Source organism: Puma concolor, chromosome A2 (assembly GCF_028749965.1).
Source record: "Puma concolor isolate L17-30 chromosome A2, mPumCon1.1.hap2, whole genome shotgun sequence".
Classification (NCBI taxonomy): domain Eukaryota; kingdom Metazoa; phylum Chordata; class Mammalia; order Carnivora; family Felidae; genus Puma; species Puma concolor.
This window is the reverse complement of record NC_141668.1, coordinates 19,609,117-19,628,308: the sequence shown is the minus strand read 5'-3', so window position 1 is coordinate 19,628,308 and position 19,192 is coordinate 19,609,117. Positions and strand designations below refer to the sequence as shown.

Genomic DNA, 19,192 nt, shown 5'->3' with positions numbered 1-19,192 from the left:
CGGCGGCTCTCAGCCTTGGCTGCACAGTGGGAACACCTGGGGAGCCTGCACGCTTTTTGTGGCCTGGCTCCACCCTGGGCCACTCAGATGGGTCTCTGGGGGTGAGGTCCAGACATCACTAGCATTAAGGGCTTCCCAGGGGACTCCAACGTGCACACAGAGGAGACCAACCACCCTAAAGCTAATTGGGTGAAGTACTGGGGCCAGGGGCCCCCAACTAGAGGGTAAGACATCAGGGGCTCATTCCTGTTGCCCAGTTGAATGGCCTGCTTTATGGGTATAGATGGGACGAAGGCCGAGTGAGACACAAAATGGTGTATCGTTTCGATAAATCAAAATAAAACAAACAGCATCAAGTTCACAAAAGTACTTTTTATTTGAGGCAAGAAGTCCGGCTGAAAGGGTTACGCTTCCCGGCAGCCAATAACCGGTTGTTAGTAGCACTATTTAGACTCTGTAGATTCAACTTAGCCAGAAAAGGGTACTAAGGTCCTACTTTCCCCAGCTGAAGAAGAAGGGCAAAGAGACCTGGAAGAGACTTCTATGGATAGTATCTATGGATACTACTCTCTGGACCCAACACCACGTGGGCCAAGCCCTCACTGGCCCGTCCCCAGGTCGTGGACCCACCACTGATGGGCACAGGCCACACTACGCTACATCCAGGAGAAGTGACACGGGGAACAAAGCAGCAGGCCACCTGGAGGAGGACAGGCACCGACGGCTTCAAAACTCATCGGTGAAGGGATAGTCCTTGTGGGAGGCACAGCTGTCAGGAGACAAAGAGGAACATGTCAGCTTTTCAAGGGAGAGACTCTGACCGTAGCAAATCACAAAAAGAAACGGTGAGTGTCTCCTCGGGGTGAAAGCAGAGGCCTCAGAGACAACCGCCAGTTCCGAGACCGCAGATCACGGGTCTGCACCCGGGCGGAAGGCCCCCTCGACTCCTCTGCCACAGGCACGATGGGACACCCTGCTCCCTGTGCAGCCGGCACCGTGCCTGAGGCCTGCGGGGCAGCAAGACACGATTCCTGCATCCCGGGAACTCAGTCTAGCTGGCGGGACCAGACAGTATCCCGTTGTCTGGAACGGCAGGAGGGTGAGGAGAGGAGCCAGGGGTCCGTATGTGTGACAGAGCGAGACGGCGCGGGCATCTCCAGAAGCTGCCCGCCAGCAGTGGGAGCCGAAGGGAGCCGAGGAAAGTAGTGGAGGATTTGACACAGGGAAACACAGGGCAGGAAACAGGCCAGGCATCCACCTGGGAGCGCAGAGCTGCAGGCACGTTTGAACAGGTTCACTATCCCACCTGGTTGGGCCGACGGCCTGTGCTGGGAGCGTAATGGCACCACCGCTGGAGACACAGGCTGGGCACAGTGTGAAAGGCCCAGGGTGAACCCCGCTTGGGGCACACAACTCTTGCTCATTCAAAACTCCTCCACACTCCATTTTTTTTGGCATCCCATCAAACCCGAGTAACATTAACCCTGCCATTAGCCATAGAAGCTCAGGACAGCATGAATTTCCAGAAAGGCACTGGATGTGTATGTCGAGTGAGAAAGCTTCCTAGGTGACCCAGGAATGTTGGAACCGGCCTCTCCCTCCCCACTCCAGCCCCAACCCATCCCCATTAAACATCAGTAGCCCCCGGAATAATCTGACAGCTCTCTCTGCGACGGCACCGGAGTGGAGGGAGTGTAACGGGACCAGTTGGAAAACCACTGTGGTCTGTCAGCCCCGAGAGCTTCAATACCCCTCGTGGGCTGTGGGAAGGGCCAAGGGAACTGACACAGAGTCCCTCCAAGGAGCACAGAGGTCACCCGGTCAACGAATCATTTCTCTCTCCCTCACCTACCCGACCCAAAAAAGGATTCTAATGCTTAAAGGTTAAGTGCCATTAACACAAACAGGGCTGTCAGAAAGGGCCTGGTGTGGGGCTGCCAGCGATAAAACCGTTGGTGGCCTATTTGGAATGCGAGGCCACGGGTGTGACAGCCACACGCTCACCAGGCACCATCCTGCCTAAAGCACAGCGGAGATCTCAGCCCAGACGCAGACCCGGTGGACACCTGCGGGGCGGGGGGGGGGGGGGGGGGGCGGGGCGGCTGCCACACCTGCGGTGCAAACCAAACTGCAGAGGCAGCAGAGGCTGGAGAGAGAAGGCTGGCACCCCACCCCACCCCAGGGAGAGTCCAGATCTCACTCAGAAGAGAATGTAACCATGAGGAGACGGAGGGGAAACAGGCAATAAAAACCATGAGAGAGGAAGCTCTGAGTCCCCGCTGTAAAACGGAATTTTTCTGGAAAGCAGAGAATGAATTTCAAACTTTACTTAGTCATTGTACTGTAGGGAAAGTCACCTCCCTCAGCTTCCAAACTACCAATTGCCAGAAATACAAGGACCCAGCAAATGGGTAGCCGGAGGGGCCCTGGGTGCCTGCCAGTCAGGGCGTCGAGTGGTTTTCTCAGTCATGTGGCTCATCGGTGTCAGAGCCCCAAGCACCACGGTCTTCCTATGGAACCCCTTTTATTAAGTCGGTGTCAGACAGGGTCACATGCAAAGTCTGCCAGGAAGGGGGGTGGACAGGAGCCACATGGGATCACCTGGCTTCAGATGAGCCACTGAGAGTTGAAAATTAACGCTAAAATATGTGGTGGCTGCCTGCGGCGGAGGGGAGAACATATCTAGAACAGATCTCCGGGCATTTTCCCCGTGGCTATGTGCACTGCGGCTCCCACGGGACGAAATGCTTGCTGCTGCACGTGGATGAGAAGGCAAGGCAACGTACACAGGTCGGAACGGTTGTGCTAACAGGCCCTGGGCAGCACGGCCTGCAGGAGCTTCTCTCATTCTGTAGCATCAGATCCCCTCCCAGGACCCACTCACCTCACTAAGGCACAGACTCTCCAGTTCCGGTTGTAGCTGAGTAAGGTGGTCATATCCACGCTGCTCAGTTCAAAGTCAAAGACCTAAAAAGAAATAATAATAATAAAAAAAGAGTCCAGTAAATTCTGCAAATGAAGGTCAAACACAGAGTACCCAAGTATCCGAACAGCCCTGTGCGGGGCCGCTGGCGGGATGCTGCCCTGAGTGCGGAAGGGCAGACAGGAAGACAGATCTCGGAGAGACTTGACTGTAGGACTACGGAGAACGCACGTGGTCTGTCTGGATGCCACACACAACCGGGAAAACAGGAACCTCTAAGCAAAAGGGTACTTTTCAGTCCATTTAGTTAATGTCAAAGGCACTGCTGAGCACTTCTGTGACAAGCACCAGTGGGGAAGGAAATGAAGGGTCACAAGTATCTCCGCCTCAGTTTCCAGTGAATCGAAGGGTAATCCCACAGCTCCAACACAAGGAATCATCAATCGCACACTCTGCGTGAGATGCTACACACAGCACTCGGGGGATCCAGAGGAACTAGGAATGAATTCCAGCCGGGGAGCCGAAGGATGTGGTCAAAGAAGATGGCATCTGAGATGGGCCGAAGCCGCCAAGTAACGTCCAAAGAGGACAAGAAAGGTCGTCAGGAGGGAACCACTTGCCTGAAGAGCACAGCCTGCCTGGGAAGACCTCGGCCCTCACGGTGCCAGCAGGCAGGCCCGAGGCAGCACCAGAAGAAACTGGGGTGGTGGGGGTGGGGGGTGAGGGGACGGCTGCACACGGGGACATGAGGGAGGCCCCTGGGTCAGATGACTGCAGAACGTGCAGGAAAGAAGCCTGCCGCACACTCTGCGATCACAACTGTGGGCAAATGTGCAAACACTACAGAGCAAAAGGCAAGAATAAAATAACTGTGTTAGCACTACAAGATTAATCATTTAAAAACGTTTTTCCTACCACCTTTAAAACAAACGAAACAGGAAACCAAGGACCCATCTCTGGCAGGATAGGTTTCTCACAGCTCACCACTTGAGCTCGAACAGGTAAAACGTGTGGCCCTAACAAGACGACTGTCTCCCCTACTGCGCAGTAAGGGCCCCCCACCCCCACCCCCGCCCCCGAGGCCTCTCTGGGTCTCCCAGGGGACCGGAGGGTGGCACATGCCCTCACAACCCACGGCCGCACAGCACACAAAATGAGCAGCCTGCTGTGGCAACGGCTGCTGGGAACCGGAGGGGTCAGAGCGATCCTGGCAGAGCGGCTTTGCTCAGGGGGAGCAGAGGCTCACGGGCATCAGGCCCCCCGCCTGGAGCAGCTCTTCCCCGCCCCGCAGGGACCCCTGCCCCTGGGTGCAAGCGGCAATCTAACCTGCCCTGGCAGGGGCTCTGAGGGCCCACATGAACACCTCCCTGTGCTCTGAGCCCTGTGCTCTGCCTGTTGCCGGAAGGGGTCCTGGCACGGGTGGTGGGTGGGCTCACGGCCTACAGGGTGTCCGCAGTCCAGACTCACCAGCGCTCCCGGAGCGCTCACTCAGGTACCACGCACCACGAGAAGCCCTCTGATGCATCTTATTTAATCTTCGTGACAATTCTCAAAAGAGGTATCACTTTACAGACGAGGAAACGGAGACAAGGTACCGGAGCCCCAATTCAAGCCCAGGCGGTGTCGCTCAAGGGCCACATTTCTCAGGACAAATGCGGAGTCACCGAGGAGCCTCAGCAAAGGTGGGTGCATGTACAGAGGGCATCACTGAGGCACGAGGCCCACCCCGGCATGGCGCCTCCACCCAAGAGAAGCCACAGTCCCGAGTGCACGGTCTGCTCACTGCAGCCGAGGCTGGCTTCCTGACTGAGAGGTGACAGGAGGGTGGGTGGGGGTCTCACACGTGACAGTTGAGGCACGGGAAGAGAGACCCTGTGCCCTTCTCCACTGAACAAAACCTGGCCGACCAGCCAGGATCTTACCTGGAAGTTCTCGGCAATGCGTTCGGGTGTCACAGACTTGGGGATCACGACCAGATTCCTCTGTATGGGGAACCGGATCAGAACCTGGGGACAGATGCGCCGAGCGAGTATGTACACCAATCACCCACACGGTTATGTCACTTAGTCTTGCACATCCATTCCCCACGAGGGAATTCCAGAACTCCACACGTGAGAAAACAGAGGCCCAGAGGGGTCAGGGTCACCCCCAGCCACACCACGCGCTTCCATGTCTCCCGTGTACTGGTCACAAGGAGGAAGCCGTGGCGCCACACGGGAGAAAGAGAACATCTCCTGGGCAGCTGGTCACAAGTGCTCTTCCCTGAGCACAGAGACGAGCTTCCCACCTACATCAGCAAATGCGGACCCTCGGGGTGGCCTGGAGAGGTCACTGTCCCCATCACACAGCTGTCTTCTAACTTCCAGTCCGTGCCCTTTCCACCACCCACTCCAGGACCCCAAGCTGCACTTCCAGGGAGGGCTCGGCTGGGCTTGGTCGCCTCCCCCCTGCCCGGTTAAAGGGGACCACTACATATGCGGGGGGTTCTGGCAACGGCCACGGGCGCCTGGAGATGACAGTACCTGGGCTGTGGTTTTATTGTGCTTGGCTGCGATCGCTTTGATCCTGGGATCCTCTAACAGGGAAGGGTCCTCGGGCTTGGCCCTGGAGACAAGATGGCCCGTGTGAGCAACCATTATCGCCGCTGCTTAAGGTAGCCAGCAACCCTATCTCCCATCGACCTTAGAAGGCAGTCCGTCAGTCTCCTCCTGATTTGAATCTCGGGTACAAACTCCCAACCCTCTGGAAAAAGAGCAGCCACCTTGCCACTAGAAGCTACTGGAACCCCAACAAGATGCTCCTGGGCAGGTCTGCAAATCAATGCCAGAAGCATGTTCCTTGATGCTGACTTTTTCTTTTTCACCACTTCTAACCTTCACCAGAGGAAAAGAGAACACGATCTGGTGGAAACCTCACCAGGGCCTGTCGGGAGAGCCGAGGGGACTGTAGGCAGTCACCACAATGCCTTTGGACTGGCAGTACTGGATTAGCTTCTCCTGAGTGAGGTACGGGTGGCATTCGATCTGCAAATGCAAACAGGGGGCTGATGGTGACGCGTGGGCACAGGTGCGGGGACAGACAGTAAGTATGTCTCTTCCCCAGACAAAAAATTATGTATGACCGATGTCTTATCTCCCAGATAAGTTGTGACAACTGTTTACACCTCCCAGCTAGTGTCCTCAACCCGAAGAACAATAATCTTATTACTGATGTACCCTGCTCATGGGCCCTAAGGGTTCATTCTGGCTTTGGCCACTTATCAATTGTGACGCGTCTAAGGATCTCAGTGTCTGCACACTGACAATCTGGGAGACCCTGAGTCATCACAAGCCGGGCTCAAACTCCGTCTCTCCTGCAAGCTCGGCTCTCAGATGCCTCATCGTCATTCTCGATCGCAAATCAGGACCCACCTCCTGCCTGGGTGACACGGGTTCGGATAGTAACCCAACAGTCTCCCATGCACAGCCTTCCCTGCTGGAGGTTTACCTGGTTAACAGCCGGCTTGTATTTCAAGCCGGGCTTGTTTAAGATCTTCTCGACTTGGAGATGGTTGAAGTTGGAGATTCCAATAGCTTTCACCAGCCCGGCATCCACCAGCTCTTCCATGGCCTAATGACAAAACAGGGTCTCTGCTTGCTGCTGACACGTGCCCAAGAGGACAAGAACGAGAAAAGCACCCTTGGCACCAGTCAGGTTAACAGGTCCTGCCCTTACTAACAGGTGCCAGTGAGTCAGACCTCTGAGAAGCCAAGAGATGCCAAGACAAAACCAGGCTGGCTGCAATGAGACTGGAAGAGTAACAACGGTGACAGGGTGACAAAATGCAGTGGAAGACAAGGCAGAGCAGACCACTCACAAGGAGAAAGGGAAACCAGCCAGGAGGAAGAAAGCCAAATCAGGGGCCGCCTCACCTCCCACGTGTCCACAAAATTGGTGTCACTGGGGATCACGTTGCCTTCCCCATCCAGTGGGAAATACTCCTTCCCGGGCTGTTGATACGATAACAATCAATCAGTAACGGCTCTTCACAGTCCTGCATCTTTGGAAGCAAAGTTCTAAAAAAAACTCACTCTTAACTACCATAGCTGTTTTTAGAAGACAATCAAGGGCAAATCCACGGGCCAGTGTGAAAGAGAGACAGGCAGACAACTCCCGAGGCCCCCCGACACTTTTTCTTTCAAATGGGTGGCAGCTGTTAGATGGAAACGGTTCCTGGTCGGTGAGATGAGCCCTGCCAGGGGCCGGGCTGGGGACAGGGGAAGGACTCGGGGCCGGGGGCACGGGGCCCGTGTCACCCTGCTGAGTCTCAGCGGCTTATCATGAAAAACAAAGGATGGGAGGTCAGGCCCGGTACACACGGCACAATTAAAACAGGGCCACAGGGTCAAACCCACCACACACCTTCAGTCTGGCTGACAAAGCGGAAACCCAACCCTGTGACTACAGTGAAGGCAGAGAGTGTAATAACTCGAGTTTATTTTGCGCGGAGACTCAGGCTGCCAAGAAGTATCTATCAGGCTTCCACAGCACGGGGCCTGTGTGCAGCACGCAGGACTAGACACACACACACACACACACACACAGAGGCAGAGGGGGCAGCCAATGAGGTCTTTGGGCCACGTGCAGAACACCACTGGAGCCATGTTGGAGGTCACCGTTTTAGACCGTACCGCCAGCAAATGACAAAGCACAGGGCTCCTCAAATTTTGTAACGTGCAAACGAGCTGCCCATGGTTCCCGCGCAGCAGGCCTGGTGGGGCCCGAGGCTGATCTCCAACAAGCTCCCAGGTGGCAGCACTGGCCGCTGCTCAAGGTGCGGAGCCCGGGCCGGTGACACACAGAGCGGGTCTCCACCTGCGCCTTAACGCACCACGGGCTACGTGAGCGACAGGGGCCCGGCCGGAGCCCTGAGCCGCCTACCTTGAAGCCCGTCGGCCAGTGGATAAGGTAGAGGTCCAGGTAGTCCAGCTTGAGGTCGCTGAGCGTCTTCTGGCAGGCCCCCTTGACCATGCTCTTCTCATGGTACGTGCACCACAGCTGAAGCCAGGGAGAGAGCACGTCTTACGCCGCGCACAGGAGGCTGCTTCCCGGCCAGGAGCCCACCCCACCCCTTTCACTGTGATGCTCCAATGGGTGGTGAGGGGGTTTCCACCGCACACCGTGGGTCCTAACTTCCCAAAGGAAGGGAGGAGAAGCAGGTCAGGGAAACCTCTCAGAGGGACCCAACCGAAGGCAGAGTATAGAACGGACAGTTCATAAGGCCCGGGCCCCAAACGGGAGCTCTCCAGGCCATCTTCCTAATAGGCTGGTCTCTGTGGAGTCAGTCTCACCGGCCCAGCCTGTGTCCCTTTGGGCACCAACAGCCTCCAGGTCAAAGACAGTGGCCAGCAGTGGAGATCCATCCGGTCTCCAGATGGAAACCAAGTTCTGTCCTCAAGGGTAACTCTCTGGGAAGGCAGCACCAACCCACAACCTAAGCCTCACCAACAAGGGGCTCCACCCAATGGGTCTACGCTGAACGACCCTCCAATGGACCATGGATAGGTGAGCTCTGGAGCCCTTGTGGCCTGCAGTCAACACACTGCCCCAGAAGAGCGGCCTCTTGAGTAATAACTACAGCATATTAAGTGGCCCTGGAGTGTGGCCTTGGCTCCCAAGCTGACACTGCCATTGGACCAATATCCCTCCCTGCCATCACCCCCCCCCCCCCCCCGGGCTCCCCTGCAGAGTGGTACCTTGCTGACGATGAAGAGGTCCTCGCGCTTCACCACCTGCTCCTTGAGTTTCTCCTGGATGGCCAACCCCACCTCATTCTCGTTCTGGTACACATGAGCACAGTCGATGTGGCGGTACCCAAGGTCAATCGCAATCTTCACAGCCTCTGTCACTTTGCCCGGAGGGGACTGGAGGGAAAAGGAAAGGAAGGCATGGAGTCAAAATAAAAAACCAAAGCAAAACACGGCGTCTGCATACAACCCAGGAAGAAGGGCCGTATGGACCTCCTGCTCGCTGAGGAAGCTCCTGCCCCTTAAGGACGGGCACTGGAAGGTGGCCTCTGTCCCAAGCAGCTTCCCAAGCCGTCTGCTCGCGGAGAGGGGGTAGGGAACCAAGGTGAAATACCACACGGCTTCACTTTCGGCGATGCTGACAACCACTTAACGGCAGCACAGACCACGTTAAAACGATGTGCCAAAGCGGTCTCGCTCGCGTCTTTCCGTCTGTTGACTGACAAACCACTGTATGAAAACCCCCCAGCTGAATCTAACAGGTTCCCAAGACGATAAGGGACACCATTTCCTCCGAACAGCTCAGAAGATTTTAATAACTGCTGTCAATATTTACCCAATTCCCTTTCGGTTTCCGAGCTGGCGCTAAACGCCGATGCTTTCCTTTCTCCTTTTGGGTGCGACATTCTCACAATCACTTGCTTTTAAGCAGTTCTGGGAGATTATCATAAAGTCCAGAACGTCACTGATGCAGATTCCAAGGTGGGGGCTGCATCTGTCACCGCGTAAGAATCTGCTGTAAGAGGCAGAGGTGGGGGACGGTCCCTCCGAGATACCAGCTGACGGAAAGGAGTGGGAAGGAGAGGGGAAACGGGGTCTGTGGAGGTCACACATAATTTGTGGGCGGGGCTGCAAAGACACCGAACGGCTGTCCGTGCCCGAGCCATCTGACCGTCTCCGTCACCAGGACGGGAAACGGGCTGGCTGTCGAGGAGGAAGAGGGGACTCTGGAGCCTTCGAGCTCCACCAGCACCCAGACTGACTGCGCAGACACTTTTTCCATCCCCTCACTGATCCTACTCAGACCAGAGAGGTGAAAAATAAACACATGTGCAACAGACTGTTGAACGAATGCAGTGCATTCCTCCAGAGAGCTGGGGGAGAAGAGAATGAAAAGGAAAACTCCCCAGGGCCACAAGCAGCTGCAGACATTTGCTGTTTTGACAGCAGCTGCTGTGAACAGGAGGAGGGGCGGGGAGGGGGGTCAGAATATGGGCCAGTGGGAACAAATGTATGGCCAGAGCCTGTTGGCACACTCAGTTTGCTCACCCCCGAGGAGGGAGCGGGGGGCGGGCTGCCAAACTCAGGTATAAGACAGGAGGCATCTTCAGATGGTCTGACAATATCCTCTTTCCCTGGAGGACCAAAGAAGCTGCAAGTGCAGCCTTCCCCACCATTCGAGATTCAAGGCATGGGGCAGAGAGAAGCCCAGCCCCGAACAGGCCACACGCTGCATCTGCCATGACAGCCGGTGCCGTGACCAGGCATGACCCAAGCCAGGCCTGCGAGACTCGGTCTCTGGAACTACCAAGACAAGCTGTCATTCTGCTGGGGTCACCGCGCTGGGAGACTGGGAGCCGGGAGCTGCTTGAAGAGAGCAGGCAGGAGAGAGAGAGACTGCTCCTAGTGACATCATGCACAGCCTTGAATTTGGTGCACCTGAGGGCACCCTGTAGGTCCATGAATCCCCACCTCAAACACACTTTTTTTCCTGTTTCGGATGAAGTTGGTTATTCAATTCCCTGCAACCAAAAGAATGCAGACTAGGATAATCAAGGGTGCTGACCGACTGGTACAAAAGTACTGAGAAAAAGTTCACCTTATGTTTTCATAGAGAAGCCAAAGACAGAAATGACCAACAGATCATAAAGAGGCTGTCACTCCCTGACCCTTCCCTGGAAGGGGGCTGACTGGCTAGGGACACGTGTGCTGGGAAGACGGCCACGCTGCTTTCAAAGGGTAAGCAAAAACAGAGGGAAGAACTGTTCGGCCTTTTGTAAGATAAATTTGTAGGAGTGTGGCAATTTGTTGCAAGCCTCCTGAGCAGCTGTGGGCCAGCCTCCCCTTTTGGGGGACAGCTTCGCAGCGATGGGGAAGGCTGTGTGGGGCCACGTGCTCTGCCGTGGGGGCACTGATGGCTGTCCTCCGCGCTGACCCTGGAACAGGCATCCTGGTTACCACCAGGCTGAGCCAGGACAGATCACGTCACTGAAGGGAACCTGACCAGCGGGGCATCTAGCCAAACTGGCTCAAACTGAAAAGGGCAGCTCCCATTTGCTATGAGCCACTTTTTACCAGTTTTAAGTATGTGAATACGCTGAATCTTTATCACAACCCTGGCACACATTGTTATCTCTACAGATAAGGGAAGTGAGGCACAGAGAGGCCACGCCACTGGCCCATGATCGTGCAGTCAGTCAGTAAGGGGACATCAGGACTCAAAGCCTGGAAGAAGGACCTTAGAGCCATGCTCTGCCAGCAGCTCTGTGCTCCGGTGTGGACCCGAAGAGGCACAGAGACTCTGGTCGGTGACAGTACAAGTCTTCTGGGCTGGGAAAAGTCATCCTCTGCAGTGAAAATGCACCAGAGTCCACAAACCACATTCAATATTAACCATCTCAGTATAATCCTTCCCAAAAAGAGATTAAAGGAACTTCTCTTATCACTAATGAATCAGCCAATTTAAGATCTAGTGAAAAATCACACAATAAACTTGGGAATGCTAAGACACGATGACGCCATCTCTCCATGTCATGTCCACATTTAAAAATGCAAACAGAAGGGAGTGGCCCCAACTGAAAACTTGGAAAAGAAAATAAGTCATAAAGTATATTTCTATACGCCAAACAGCAAATCTGCAGACAACCAGTACAGGAAACACTCCAGTGACATATGACCAAGTTGTACAAATCCTAGACTAAATTATGTTTTAACCCAATTCTGCCCCTATTCTGCCCTGTGACTTGGGCAAATCTGTCCATGCCCCAACCTCTCGGACCTTCCAGCTCCAGAGCGCTAGCTCAGGCAGCAACCTGACAACGGTCTGGGCTGTGGGCACCAACTGATGGCAGTGAGAATTCTCTACTCCTCGGGTCCCCATCATCTCCACGAGACAGGCCTCCCCATGTCCTCCCTTTGTAACACCTGCAGCGGGCTAACACCAGCTCAGACCATCACTATCAGTCCCCCCACCTTTACACACACACACTTGTCGAACCCAATCATCTTCCCTTTGCTTGTAGCTCTTGCTACAAGACAATAAGACAGTAACTCTCCCTTTATTCCCTCAAGGCTCCAACCAGAAAAGTTATAAAAGAATGTGGATAGTAAAAAGAGAAGGCATCTCAGAGACTGAATCCCTTACAGTATGAACCGTGGGGATTTCTGGGAAGAGAAGACTGTTCATTTTCTGATGTACTTTTAAAAAATTTCCTCTAATTAGCAGGTATTACTTTTGCAATGAAAGGGAGCAGGTCTGGAACAAAGGAAACTACTTTGTCCGGGGGGGGGGGGGGGGGGGAACTTGGGCGAGATGCAGAAGAACAGGGTGCCAATGGTAATCCTGGAATAAGGAAGAGGAAACCGTAACTTTCGATGTTAACTTAGATTTAATAAAGAAACAGGGCCATCAACCGCAAAAGCCTGGAAAAATACCCTATCACAGAAAAGCTGTCCCCCAAAAGCATTGTTTAACTTCTTCCGATTAAACCAGCTTTTCCTTAGAGAAATTCAATCTGCATCTAAGAGAAACTTACCATTTTTTATTAGTTTTGTTTAAATACTAGTGGTCTTACAATACAGTGTTCTATTGGAAGTGTAAGGGTTCATCGTGTAAGTAAGTCATTTCAACCAGATGCAAGTTACACAGGCATTTGTGACTTTTCAAAATGTCTTCCAAATTCTGGGGGCGCCTGGGTGGCTCAGTTGGGTAAGCATCTGACTCTAAATTTCGGCTCAGGTCCCTATCTCTCTGCCCCCGCCCAACCTGTGTGTGCATGTACACACACTCTCTCAAAATAAATAAACTTAAACATATTTCAGGTTCCAATTAATTCACTTAGAATTTTCTGGAACAGGAGTTGGCCAACTTTTTCTGTAAGACGCCAGACAGAAAATATTTTAGGATCTGTGGGCCAAACAGTCTGTTGCAACTGCTCTTACTCTGCTGCTCCAGCACATAAGCAGTCATAAAGAATACAGAGAGGAATGAGAGGCGTTCTAATAAAACTTTATTTACAAAAACAGGTTTGTGGGTTATAGATTACTAACCCCTTTCTCTACCAGAAGCAGCATACGAAGAAATGGGGATTGGGCAAGAGGCCCAGGCTTGATTTTTCCTAATTCCTATTCACAAATAAAATTTCTGGGATCCAGTTCAGCATCGTGATAACAAAAGTTAGGTATTCTGACACGGAACACGGATATTTTGGTGGCTAAAAGGGTTTAACCAGTTGACAATACAGTCTCCATCAACTTGGGTCAATCTGAGCAAGCTGGGCCTGCTCAGGCTCTGAGGACACAAAACGCTCCCACGCTGCACAGGTGGGAGACTGGCGACCTGCAAGTTTTGGATACACAGGGTTTAAAACCTGCAGCGCGTCAGACTCCCACAGACCGAGCACGGGGGAGAATCCAAAGAATTAACTACAACATGCTACACTTCACGTCCAACCCACGGTCAGCAGAAAATGTGCTTTTCGATGCCTGGTGCAGGCTCATGCTCAGTACGTCCACGTTCGTTTTAACGGTGTCACGATGTAAACTGCACTTTCAAATGATAAAGAGTTGACCATACTTTTCAGTCGCCTTATCACACGAAAACAGTCAATCTGGCTACCATTCTGCATCAAAGCTCGTAATCGGTCTGGGCAACAAACACAAACCAATAAAACCGAAATTAACTTCCTCCCACTCAATCTCTGAATTCAAAGACACTGATACCTCCACTGGACTGAGATGGGGACAGACCAGGACTGGCCTTGCTTGGGGAAGACTTATTTAAGGATCTCTGATCATGAAGCTTGTCAGGTTGAGGCCTACAGGGAGATGAGGTAGGTGAACAGTAAAACCAAGCTACTGTTTTAGCTGCAATGCCAGCCGGCTACCCTCTCTCCCAACCCCGGGATCCTGGGGCCAGTACACGCTTGCCCCACTTTGGGAACGTGACAGGAAGTTCTTCTTGGCCATTTTCTTCTACCTCATGTGTTGTTTTTTTTTTTTAATTTTTTTTTTTTTAATTTTTTTTTTTCAACGTTTATTTATTTCTGGGACAGGGAGAGACAGAGCATGAATGGGGGAGGGGCAGAGAGAGAGGGAGACAGAGAATCGGAAACAGGCTCCAGGCTCTGAGCCATCAGCCCAGAGCCTGACGCGGGGCTCGAACTCACGGACCGCGAGATCGTGACCTGGCTGAAGTCGGACGCTTAACCGACTGCGCCACCCAGGCGCCCCTTTAATTTTTTTTTTTTAATATTTATTTCTGAGACAGGGAGAGACAGAGCATGAGTGGGGGAGGGGCAGAGAGACAGGGAGACTCAGAACCTGAAGCAGGCTCCAGGCTCTGAGCTGTCGGCACAGAGCCCGACGCGGGGCTCGAACTCACAAACCGCTGGAGAAAATGACCTGAGCCGAAGGCGGTCGCTCAACCGACTGAGCCACCCAGGCGCCCCTACCTCATGTGTTCTTAAAGGGGGTGATATCATCCCCGAAGTGGCAAAAACTGGTTCACTAGGGGCAAAAAAAACCCCATCTTAGCTTATACAATGGTTTGCTGTCCTCTGAAAGGCCACAGGACACCAACAGATGTACAGTCTATCTGTGATGTTAAAATTTTACGTGGGGGGCAATTACAGGAAAATGTCTCAAAGGTTCCTAGGTAGGGCAGGGGTGGTGATAATGGAAAAGAGGTTGAGAAACACAGTTTTACCTCCCCTCCTAGCTTTGGAGTATGTGGGTGCATTATAATGACCAAACTACCAACAATTTTTCAGTTAAGTCAAAACATTTACCAGCAACAGGACATCGACCAGCATCAGAAGTAATCTATGCTTGAACGAACTCCTGGCAATACAACGTGGGTGGGTTTACTTACTACCCTATGGGAAGGCAAGCTTGCCGGAGAGAAATGCTCGCTGAGCCACGAAGGGTCTGAGGCAGAGATGCTCTCCCCTCTGTCTGAAAGCCTCACCTCCAAAGACAGAAGGGAGCATGTGACAACCTTTGATGCAAAAGCAGATTGGAGACGACCAGAGCCCTGCGAAGGGTCTGGATGGGGCACAGCTATCATAGGAAAGATCCAGAACAAGGAGCTGTGCCCAACTGAAGAGTGACCCCCCCCCCACAGTTCCTACAAAGATAAGCAAACGATATTTAGGTCACCCCACCTTTCGTCCAGCATCTGTGAAGAAATACGTACACACATATGGGGGAAAAGGGAATAACCCACTACCTATATAACTTTTATACTTAAAAAAAAAAAAGAATAAAAATGCATTCTAAACCCATACCTAACGCTATTTATTTCAGTTACTTCCTCCATTACAGCTCAACACAATTCTGCACAGACCTCGTCTCCTTACCTCCCCCACCATCCAAAGTTTTCCTACTTCTTTGTATTAATTCAACATATACTTACGTATCTTTTGGATACCTATGATTTACCAGGCATTGTGAGAAGTGCTAGAAATGCTTGTGAACAAGGCAAATGCTACCCTCGCCCTCCAAGAACTTAGTTTGCCAGGACGAATGACCTAAGTGTAGATTTCATAATGTTATTTTTAAAGAAACACACAGCCTTTCAGGGCACTAAGTGCTCCGGTGCCATGATTTAAAACCCTCTGTTAACCTCTTTTAGTCCCTATTTACCCCAGAGCAGTAATTTTCAAACGACAGGTCAAGGTCGGGAACAGAACCTCTGAAAACACAAAATAGAATAAAAATCTTGGGATTCATCCCACCTGTAACGTAAAGCATCGTCTCCCCCACCTGTAAGGTAAAGCATCGTGTCCTAAATCTTTTGCTCAAGTCCTACGTATATGTGTGCATATATGTGTGCACGCTGCTTGCAACATTATACACGCTGTAATTCACTGTTGCCGAGAAAGTGTCTTTTCACATCCGTTCCAAGAGAATAACCTTGCACAGATGAAAATGAACCTGGTGTCATGGTCCTGATTTAATTCCACCCTAAGAGCCACCACTGGACTTCTTGAAGGAAACACAAATTACATATACACTGATTACTTTCGCCAAGAAACACTTTCTGTGTGAAGCAACTCTATGCCCCTTTTCTGATTTACCTTATAATTTGCTAATTTGCAGCTGCAGGCCGTAGGGAAGAGGTAAACACCACCCTCTGTTCTATATCCAACCATTTCAGGGTGCACTCAATCCTTTCTCCCCCGTGTTCTTGTCAGTGTGTAAACATGCAGTGCCCAGGCCCATATTCAAAGTTCCTGGGAAAACGTGGGTCACAGCTGTAAATGTGATATACAATACCCCAAGGCTAACTTACAAGCGGCTTAAAAATACTGGGTTTTGTTCCAGCGCCCATAATACTAACCTTCTGTGCCCCCTAATTTTCAGATCATCAGGCGAGCCCTTTTATTCCTAGCCATTTCTTAGGGACGTTGTGGAAAGATTTCAGCGGTGGGAAGGTTTCCGGAAAATTTTAATACTGATGCCAGCTAACAGTTTTTTCTCTGGGCGGCAACCACCCTTGCCCAGATTCTCTTCGAAGGTCCACCTCGCATACCACACCCCCGAGAAGAAGCAAGCCCGGCTACAGGGGATCAGCGTCGTGTGTTTGGGGACACGGAGATAGACGGATCCTGGGCAAACTCGTGGCAGCTAATTTAATTACCTGCAGTCTCCGAGCTTACTTTGAGTGCTTATTCCTGGGAGAGCGAAAACGGAAACAATTAAGGACAAACTAGTAGAGAGACAAAGGCGCAGATGCACAGGTGCGGTGCCGACGGGAACGCCAAGCTCGGCCCCATATCCCTGGCTTCCCCGACTCCCACCGCCCGAGCAGAGCGGCAGGGCAACAGAAGACCCCCTCGGTGATTTTCCAGCTGGGAGAGGATTCCAACTGCGGCCTGGGAAATCCCACCCACTAAGCGTCCACAGGAGCGCCCCCCCCCCCCCGCCCCCGCAAGCTCCCGGGACCGCATGCCAGCGCCCCGTACCCTTGTCCCCGCGGGGCCCGCCCCGTCCCGCCCGGGCCGCGCAAGCCGAAGTATGGCTCCTCGGAGACCGGGCGTCCGCGGCAGTGGCCGCTCAGGGTCACTGCAGGTCCCGGCCGCCCCAGGCCGCGCCCCCCCAGGGCACCTACCTTCCAGGTGCCCAGCCCCACGATGGGCATCTTGGCGCCATTGTAGAGCACGAGGTGGCTGGCCATAACCGCTGCGCTCCGCAAACCCCCCAACAAACGACCACGCCACACGGGCCTTGGCGCAGACCTTTAAATAGCCGGTAGCGTCTGCAGAAAGGGCGGGTACGATTGGCGCGCCGCTCCGCAAAGGCGGCTTCTGATTGGCCGGCCTGCGCCGAGGTTGGAGGCGCCGCAGTCAGCACAGATGCTACTCGAGGAAGCTTCTTCCGCTAGGTCCTAGAGTGACCGGATTCCTTCCGCTCCGCTCGCTCGCCCACGCCCCACGCAGCGGTAGAGATCTCACCAAATTCTGGGGCACGTGGAAACCGGAATGCTTAAGCGAAAATATAAATAAAGTAGGCTGGGAAGGGGGTTGGGTTTCATTTTTTTTTTTTTTTAAGAGCCCAGAAGGATACAGTTGTCTATTGTCCAAGCCTAATCATGCTCTTTGAGAATTGGACAAATGTCCTATCCTTAATCTGTACGAATCGTACTGGCTACACGTATAGTTTAGCGCTCTTTGCTTTTAGAAAGGTGCGTATCTGAGAAATGGCTTGCAGTCTTGTGGCAGAACACCTTCTGGAGATTTGAGCTTACACAGCCTGTTTGTAGCTGCCTAGGGCTATCTTGACAGCCAACCTTAGGTGCGTGTTTTGTCTGTACCACTGAGTGAGGTTGAACAAGCCTTCCAACCAAACCCAGCATCTCTTGAGGTTAGGAATCCCTGATGAGCTTGATCCAGGATACATGGAAGACGTTCGGTCTTCACAAAATAAGACTCTTATCAAAACAGCAAGTTTCAATAGGATAATTTGGCAGAACTCTCTAGAAGAAGAGTGAGTAGACAGAAACTCACAAAAGTTAATTTTAATATGGTAGGTTCAAGTGTTTCAAATTAGGAGCTGCTAAATAATAAGTTGATTAGCCTTAATTGGCAAGTAAGAAGACATCATTTTCCAAGACAACAAAAGGAAAGTTGCTGGATGATTGGTTTCTTTTCAACAACCTCTCTCCACCATTCTCTATCCTACCCCAAACCTGCTCTTTCTGCTCCATCACCCTCCAATCTTTCCTAATTATGCAAGATTGAGAACTACATCTGCCAGGCAATGACTCAGGAACCAGGCCTCACTAAACCCCATTCTGGTGATTTTCCGCTTAGTGACTTCTGAAAAGTGCCCCTTAGGAAAAATTTATACACAACAGACTAGCCCAGATACTTTTCCATTTGACTTTTATAAAAAAACAAAAAAACCAACTTGTTAGTTGGCAAATCCTGCTTGCTGCTATTTGCCCCAAATGATGGCATTTTAATTAGACCCTGAAGCTGGGAACTTGGTTTGTGGTAAAACAGCAGTAGACTAACACTCTTCATTCATAAGATTTCTGTTGACATAGAGATTACTTCCGAGAGTTGCCATCCAAAAGGTAGTCCCTTGGGAAACTGATAGCCCTTAAATAACCAGGTTGGTATAACACAGAGGGGTCGTCTGTTAGGGACATGGGCTCGATTTGAGAGGCTTGTTGCTGTTTCTATGGTGACTGAGTATGGAGGCTGACTGCACGAATAGCTACAAGTCCTGAGTAGTCTGTGTTGGTTCTGCAACTGTGACAAGTCAGGCGTGGGGATCTTCTATAGCAACAGTACTACTATCATTGGAACATAGCATGATCGTCTCCTAACTTCCCCATCGCCTGTGTAGCCTTTGTAAAATGCCATTGTGCCCATATCAAAATTATGCTTTGCACACCCTTCAATGGAATCCTTCCGACAGACATGCTAGTACTTCATTTCAAAAGCAATAAGAATCTTCGTGTTCTGAACCAGCAATCCCATCATGAGAAACCAGTAATCTCATCCTGAAGAAATCATTTAAAAGAAGAATGCCTGTGCACATACAGGGTATGGGCCTGGGACTAGGGCGAGGAAAGTGAGATATCATTCTGGTGTAGCCTGGGTGTGCATACCTCCTTGAGGTTTACACCTGGGCACTTCACTTGCCTGGTGTGTGTGTGTGTGTGTGTGTGTGTGTGTGTGTGTGTGTGTTAAACACAGTTCTAACCACATAAAGTAAAACTGTAAGTGTCCAACTGTGGCAATAGACATGATGT

General features: G+C 52.1%; 1 protein-coding gene across 1 annotated transcript; it reads right to left on the bottom strand.

The window, feature by feature from the left end:
- Positions 1-352: 352 nt before the first annotated feature.
- Positions 353-17,200, bottom strand: AKR1B1 (aldo-keto reductase family 1 member B). The gene is made up of 10 exons (XM_025929540.2): positions 17,042-17,200; positions 8,659-8,826; positions 7,844-7,960; positions 6,835-6,912; positions 6,410-6,532; positions 5,840-5,946; positions 5,446-5,527; positions 4,846-4,929; positions 2,885-2,967; positions 353-769 (listed from the first exon to the last, which is right to left on the bottom strand). Exons 1-10 carry the CDS (start codon positions 17,105-17,107, stop codon positions 727-729), a joined length of 951 nt encoding a protein of 316 aa, XP_025785325.1. The 5' UTR covers positions 17,108-17,200; the 3' UTR covers positions 353-726.
- Positions 17,201-19,192: the final 1,992 nt, after the last annotated feature.